We start from the raw sequence: 8,227 nt of genomic DNA, 5'->3' as shown, positions 1-8,227 counted from the left end.
AAGCAGGACAGTAGCATGAAAGTCATTTTCATGAAACAAATGAAAATGATTTGTTGCATGAAAACAAAGGCAACAAATGAAATTGTTATTAAGCTAATGGTTTTCTCTCTATTAAACCTATTTTCACCACCCCCCCCACCAATACACACACACACACACACCCACCCCCACACACACACACACATACTCATATTCAGACCTAAGTACAATCTAATGAGATTTGATTAGTCTCTAGTGAGACTTATCAAACATGTTTTCGAACTGTGGGAAAAAGCCAGAGTACCCAGAAAAACCCTGCACAGGCACGGTCCTGGGACTCAACCCAGAAACTTCTTGCTTGCTTTCAAGGCAACAGAACCAACAGCAGCTTGGACATGACAAATCACAAACTAAAGTGCTCCAAACTAACAACGTCTTTCTTTGTAAGTGGAAACTCAAAAGAAATTTGCGTTGTTGTTTTGAAAAGAGGAGGACGGCATGTTTCTGCTCTTTTGCTGTAGTGTGCGTCAGTGACTGGATAATGTGTCTTTTCCCCTCAGTTCCAGCAACTCAACCATGACCAGACTAAAGTGTAGTGTACATTTCACGGGACAGCTGGAATAAACCACAGAAAGCGATACTTATTTACTTTTTTTCCTGCAGAGGCTTGATGCCTTTTGTGTTTATTTGGAACTTAATAACTCAGCCTCAGTGGGAAATGTTTTTTTCAAAACCACATTCAATCATCATTAAGCCTTTTAGATGTTACATGACTCATGATAAGTAAACACAGTATTAGTCATACTAAAATTAGAAGTCAGAAAGATATTAATGCACTTTTTGAACAAAAAACATTGATGCAAAATGTTTTTTGTCAGTTTTTATTATGTAATAAAACACATGCTATACATTACAATGCAAAGGGAATGCTTGTTGTCTTACAAAACATGTTTGTGTCTCTGCTCTTTTCTTATCCTACATAAAATCTTTGCAAAAGGAATACAAGTGTAACACAAAACCCATGATGACATCATATCAAAATAACACAGTGAATAAAATGTATCTCTCAATACTTAGAACATATAAACATTATCCCTTGGTATCAAGCTTTTGGTTCATGTACAGATAAGCAATCAAATCTGAGTTAGTACATTGATATTTATGCAATTTGATCTCAAACAGGCATATTGTAAAGCTGTTCATCGCAGCTGCAGCCTCCATTACAGGACGCAAGCCGCTTATTAATGTTATTAGGTCATAAACTGTGTCTGTGGCCTGTGTGCAGACAGAAAAGGATTATTAACACATGGACATGTGTAACTGCCACAACTTTCAATAATATAATTTACTGACATAACAAAACAGACAGTATTATGTAATAAGGGAATATTCAGTAACATCTGGAGCTTTTTATTCTTGCTTTATAAGATCAGTAGTCTCAGCAGAAGCCTACAGATAAAAGTGGAGAATGTTTATGTCCAAAAAAGCAGAAAAGAAAAAGAAAGTAAAACAATTTTGAACAGAGTTTTTTTTTAAGGGCTTATCAGGGGTTAATATATAAACTGGTGTTTTCATTTAGTATAAATCCAGACTGATGAGTTTCAGAAAAATGGATCCAGAATAGGAGAGACCAAGACCAAAGAGCACTTTCACCATCTTAAAATATCTTCAATATAAAAATTTCATTGTTGTTTATAAGTAGAAAATAACGATTTTGGTGTTAATGTTGAGCTTTATGTGCAAAGACAGAGAACAATAACCAAAATAAAATACCACACCTTCAAGCTACGTTGATAGGCCAAGGTATGGTAAGCTAACTTTAGCAAAGCTAGCAAGCTTATGCTTCATAACCTCTGATGCTTCAGAGATGATGCTTCATTAAAAAAAATTACAGACAAGAGTGCTGTAAATACTTAAGCAATGGCTACAAAATAAATAATTGAAAAAAATAAAACCATGTTTTTTGGATTTTAAAAAGAAAATCATTTTTTCTGAAGGCTTCAGCTGACTATAATGAGATTGTAATTCACAATGTGGCAGCAGGACAAAAGCAATGGAGCCAGATAGCGGCTCAGCTGCAAATGATGAGGAAATGTTTTACAACATGAGAGATTGTGCGAAGAGTTTTGCATTACAACAGAAAAGAGACAAACAGTGTAAATGTACATAAATACACAAAAGTAGACAGACTACAAAGATATTATTCTGCTGATAATATACTCACACTACACACATACTAATCCACAGAGCATACACACATAATAAAAAAACCATGATTTTATACAATTTACACTCAATTTTGGCTTTTCATCTACAATGATTTGTAAATCAGCTGCTATTATAAACTGCTTTAAGTGCTTTTTGATTAGTCTTCAAGTCTTTCTAGGTTTAAAGCAGATGTCTGTAAAAGGGACGCTCAATTGGTTTAGAGCAGATAAATCAAGCAGAGCATGAGTTCATATGCTGCTAGACTCACTGAGATCAGATCAGTGGTGGGTTTTCTACAGCTGAGTATTCAGTCTCCGACATGTTATTAGTCTCAATAAGACGTGCCAAGCCTGTTCGAGTTGAGTATTTGAAAATGAAGGCCTTCATGAGGTCGTAGCGGTAGTTTCGATTGATGAAGTTGTAGAGAATGGGGTTGAAACAGCAGTGGAGCAGGGACAGGCACTGGGTGAGGTGCAAGGCCACATAGAGCACGTTCTCCAGGCCACAAGTCAGGGGCACCAGGCCCAGTTGTGATAGTGCATCCACCAGCAGAGCAGCATGATATGGCCCCCAGCAGGCCAGGAAAATCACAATGTAGGCCAGAATTACCCTGCGGCTCACACGGCGCTCCTGCTCCAAATGGGAAAATGATGATGATGATGATGATGATGAGGAAGAAGAGCGACTGAAAGCTCTTGCCAGAAGGGCGTAAAACACTGCAATGACCGGAAAGGGAAGAACAAAACCCAGCAGGATGAAGCTGAGCTGCACTCCCACCATCCACTCCCTGTGGTTTTCCTCTGGATACTCCGGCCTGCACATCATAGTGTCTCCGTGCACCGACTTCACAGCACGCAGGAAGTAGGTTTCAGGAGAAGACGCCACCAAAGCCAGAAGCCACACCCCAAAACATACAGCTCGACGGATCAACTTCCTGCGAGCGCCTCCCTCCTCTCTGTGCTGCATCACGCTTAGGTAGCGGTCCACGCTCATGCAGGCCAGGAAGAAGATGCTGCCAAAGAGGTTCACAGAGAATAGCAGGTGTGTGAGCTTGCATGCCACTTCGCCAAATGGCCAGTGGCCATGTTGGGCCAGGGAGCTCACCCACACAGGAAGAGTGACGCACACGCATAAATCTGCAACTGCCAGGTGAGCAATGTACATATGTGTCTCATGGCGAGGCGTGGAGTCTCTTTGAGCACGGATGTTCACCCAGAGGACCAGACCATTAGCAGCCAGTCCAACAATGAAGATAAAAGTGTAGAGGACGCACATGGAGTACAGCAGAGCAGTGCGGTTAAAAGCTGTGGTGCACACCAGCACATCCACTCTTGATATGTTGCTGAAGCTATCAGAGACGTTCAACTCTCCAAAGGACTCCCACAGCTCCTCCAGCTCAGTTGCGCTAAGGCTCATTTTGACCACAGACTACTGGGCGGTAATGCACTCCAGAAGTCCTACTGGGATGGATCCTGTGAAGACAAAAATAACTTAGTAAGTTTTCATAAGCAGTTAGATGTCAGGAGAAACATTAAAACATTGTCTAGTGACTGGGATCTGCAAGCTAAAACTGATCGGCCAGGGCCAATCAAGTGAATGCTACAACCAGGTCAGCCTTTGGTGTGAACACTGGTACTGAGGAACAAAGACTAAAAGTTACTGATTCAAAGAATGTATTCTCTCTTTTGTCTGCAGTTCACTTAGGTTGCAGAAGTGTTAGAGAGCAACACTTTTGGCAGATAACAGGAATGTGGTGGGTAATACAGCAAAGTTAGGCATTTTTTCCTTTTGAGCTTTCAACTTCTGCCTATTTTAGAATATGATGAATTTGGAAATATTGTTTTTTTTTTTTTGTTTGAAGATTTCAGTGTTAAGGAAAGCACAGGCAATACACACAAACACACTATATATATCTATATCTATCTATCTATCTATCTATCTATCTATCTATCTATCTAGATAGATAGATAGATAGATAGATAGATAGATAGATAGATAGATAGATAGATAGATAGATAGATAGATAGATAGATAGATAGATAGATAGATAGATAGATAGATAGATAGATAGATAGATAGATAGATAGATAGATAGATGATAGATAGATAGATAGATAGATAGATAGATAGATAGATAGATAGATAGATAGATAGATAGATAGATAGATAGATAGATAGATAGATAGATAGATAGATAGATAGATAGATAGATAGATAGATAGATAGATAGATAGATATAGATATAGATATATATATATATCTATATATATATATATATATATATATATATATATAGATATATATATATATATAGATAGATAGATATAGATATAGATATATATATAGATATATATCTTTAATGCCTCATTTGCACTTGGAGTTATTCAGCTGCAGAAACCATGTTTTATTTTCCAAGAGGTCTCACTGAGCTAGTAAAATATAAGATGGTGAAGAATCAAACCCTAATGTGGTTAAGTTGTTAAAACAGTGCTTTCATGAGTTCCTAACACCTCTCTGTTATCCTCTCATAAATGGTGGGGTGTTTCAGTGATGGATGTGCACTCTGGGGGCAGCACAATAAATGTTTATATTAGCTCCACTGGCAAAGAGAGCATATTGGACCTAAGGAAACGGGACCGAGAAATCCAAACATGGTGTATTTCCGGAGCATTCTGGGCATTCCAAGATAAAGCACTGGTGAGAGTGGGAAATCCGATGCCTCTTTAAAGAAGTTTTTTTTTTTCCTTCGTATGCTTGTTTTTGTAAAACACATTGAATCCCATGTCTTTTCTCCGCTGGTGAGGCAGGAAAAGAGAGGGCGAGAGATCAGCTGTCACCACCCAGTTGATCAAAGAAAAAGTTGCACATGGCTCCGAATACGTCATCTTGCAACATCTGATTCTGATAAAGCAGGAACACAACATAAGATTTCAAACCTGGAGCGAATGTAAGCAAACGAAACAGTCGGGCGGATAAAAGAAGTTGGCGTCTCCAGCCCTTTGGACACTGAGAGCCTCACCCCTGCGTGGCCCGCATTGGCAGCTTTTTTTTCCTGCAATGTCTCTCTCTGCTAACTGTCAGCCCACCACAGTGTGAGAGATCAGAGGTGAGGGGTGATGGATCAAAACCAGAACACGAGTGGCTTAACCCTGCCGTTTGCCCCTCGCTGACTCGTACGCCCACAGAGTGAATTGTGTGCAAAGATCAGCAGGGGGGGCCTGACGGCTGCAAAATGCTTTGGCCGAGGTTAAAAAGAGGGTCACCGACCACTGGTTTGGGCACGGCACGCTACAGAGCAGTGAAATGTGACCGTGTCAGACATCTGTCTGTGGGGAGAGACTAATGCTGCACACGTGATAATTGGCACAGAGTCACACAGGATGAGGAATGACGAAGTATATGAAAAGAAGTTGAAAAAGGACACCTGGAACCTATAGAAAAGCAGTTGTTTGGGGATGGTCTGCCAACTTGTATTCACTCACTTTAGAAAACATGAACCTTTGCAGTATTTATCAGATTACATACACATGAAGCAAATCAGAAGAAACACATTTAGCTTTAACAGAGATGAGTTTGAAATCATCAGGGGGTATTAATACCAAACATCCCAGTCTTCTGTGTCTCACATTTTCCATCCTCTCAATTGTACAACAGCCTGTTGCGAATTGATGTAAACATTTTTTTATTTATATGCCTGAAAGGGAATTCATTCATGCCCAGTCGTTTTTGTTTCACATGTTTTCATATGCTGCATTTCGTCAACCATAAACTTCAGTATAATTGATTGTGATTTTATCTGAAAGACCTACACAAAGTACTCCATAAGTGTGAAAAAAGGTACATGGCTTAAACAGTTTTACATGAATACAAATCTGAAAAGTGTGGCATGCATTTATATTCAGCAGCCCTGAGGTAAAATGCTCACTCCTCTTTTGGAATGGGTTTCTACCATTTCTGCACATCTTTCTCTTTTTTTTTCAGAATAGCGCTTGCTTCCATGTCTTGTGTGTTTTTGGGTGATGAGCACTGCTGCATGATAAAAGCTTGAGTTATTGTGTCGTTACCTAAACCTGCTTTATACCTTTCCGCAACTTCACCCCTGGTCTGTCAGCTCTGTTGATGATAGTGTTGTTCTCTAAAGCTCTCTAACAAACCTCTGAGGCCTTCGCAGATTAACTGTATTTACACTGAGTGTGATTTACACACAGGAGGACTCTATTTACTAAATAGGTGGCTGCTGAAGGCAATTGACTGCACAGGATTTCCTTCAGGGAATAGGAGAAAATAGGTGCTGAACACAAATGCATACCACATTTTTTTTTTTTTTTGGGGGGGGGGGATTTGTTTGATAAAGGAGAGGAAGAAAAGAAAACAGAAAAATAAAATCATGTGACATTTGGCTACTACTTCGCAAGTCATAGGTCTATTAAACAAAATCTTAATGAAATACATTGAAGACAAAATGTTAAAAATAAAAAAAAATAAAAAATCCAAGCTCTTAACTGCAATTGTGTTATTATAGCAGTTATGTTTCTGCATTTCAGACATGCCCCTCGCAGTTAAATATATAAATCTGCTCCTATCAATTCAAGTTCTTACTGATTGCAAGGCTTTTAACTTACTCCCTTGAGATAACTCTGATTGAACACATATCTGACGCCCTTCTCTTAAATCATCGTGATAAGATAGCAGATATTCGCCTAAATTGTGAGCGTCCGAGCTGCGACAGACCCACGCGATCCGAACTCCTCCACATTATATGGAAAATACCTGAAGGTGCCAGGTCGCCCCCCGGGCTTCAAGCGAATTAACCTCCTGACACCCGCCACATCAGATAACAAACAGACTGCACATAAAGTCTCCCTCTTCCCCACTGTATGTTTACCTCTCGTTTTCTCTACGTTTTTTGTTTTGTTTTGTTTTTTAACCCTCTACGCGGTTACAAAGAAGAGCCAAACGCCATTTGTTTCACAATACACCAATTCGTTTCATGTGCAAATGTTGGTCGACGTGAATAGCGCAGGTGCAGCGTGTCCTGTCAGTCCCGATCGACTGGCTCCCGGATAAAATCTCTGGCCTCTTTGCACGGGACCCGGCGTTTCCGCGTAGATAACCGGTGAGGTGTCACTGGGTGCGTTATTACGCATGAGCTCCTAATGGAACCAGCGATCCGAACCTGCTGCTGCTGCTGCTGCTCACAGCGGATGCCCACAATGTCACTGTGGTCGTTTTTGATTTGGATCAGGCTGTCAACAAAACCTTTATCAGATTTGAAGTCGCAGTCTCACTCAAGACCCGAGGCAAACGAGTGGCGCAAACGCACGAACGAGCGACAAAAAACAAAAACTAAACTGCACTGTTTTCAGATTTCAGCAAAAAGGTGTTAGAAAAAGTTGCCGTGATTCCTCGAAAGAGCGAAGTATCTACAGAAAAGCAAGCAGAGGAAAGTTGCAGCATCTCCGTTAAAAAGTTTCGCTTCTTCTTCTTGAACGCTTACCTGATTTTTTTTTTCCTCTTCTCCTTTTTTAATCGCAGTTTGTCGTCTGTGGATCAGATTTGTTTGAGATTACTTCGGGTGTTTCAAAGAAACCTCCACTCTGCAGCGAGAGAAAAAAAAACTTCGCGTGTGCCTCTCTCCTTTCTGCAGTAAATGTGATCCACTCCCTCGACCTGCACTTGCTGATAAAAAAGAGCTACGCCTCCTTGGGCTGGTCCAACAGTGCTGCGTATTGATATGGCATCACCTCAGGCATTCAAAACATCACGCAGCCCAGCCAGTTTCGGCCAAGTGAAGAAAAAAAAACAGAGAAATGAACATTTCTGCCTCTGATTCTCTGGAGCGTTTTCGTGAAATAGTAGGATGTAAAAATGTTTGAATTACTTCATATTAAAATGTAATCGAAAGTAAACTGATTTCAGTCATTCAAATCAAAAAGTGAAACTTGTATGAATTCATTGCATGCAGAGTGTTATGTTTATATTTTACTGATGTTATTTTTTATTACAGTGGCTTAAAAAAAACTGTTCAGTATATTGACTT

The 8,227-nt window shown here is 40.0% G+C and overlaps 1 protein-coding gene across 1 annotated transcript; it reads right to left on the bottom strand.

Annotated features, from left to right (window-relative positions):
- Positions 1-844: 844 nt before the first annotated feature.
- On the bottom strand, positions 845-7,828 carry ackr3a (atypical chemokine receptor 3a). The gene is made up of 2 exons (XM_055032384.1): positions 7,685-7,828; positions 845-3,659 (listed from the first exon to the last, which is right to left on the bottom strand). The coding sequence occupies exon 2, from the start codon at positions 3,601-3,603 to the stop codon at positions 2,461-2,463; it is 1,143 nt and encodes a 380-aa protein (XP_054888359.1). The 5' UTR covers positions 3,604-3,659; positions 7,685-7,828; the 3' UTR covers positions 845-2,460.
- Between the last annotated feature and the right edge of the window lie 399 nt (positions 7,829-8,227).

The sequence above is a fragment of the Poeciliopsis prolifica genome, unplaced genomic scaffold (genome assembly GCF_027474105.1).
Source record: "Poeciliopsis prolifica strain line A6 unplaced genomic scaffold, Auburn_PproV2 SCAFFOLD007, whole genome shotgun sequence".
Classification (NCBI taxonomy): Eukaryota; Metazoa; Chordata; class Actinopteri; order Cyprinodontiformes; family Poeciliidae; genus Poeciliopsis; species Poeciliopsis prolifica.
The sequence above is the reverse complement of the archived record's forward strand: the minus strand, read 5'-3'. Positions and strand labels throughout refer to the sequence as shown.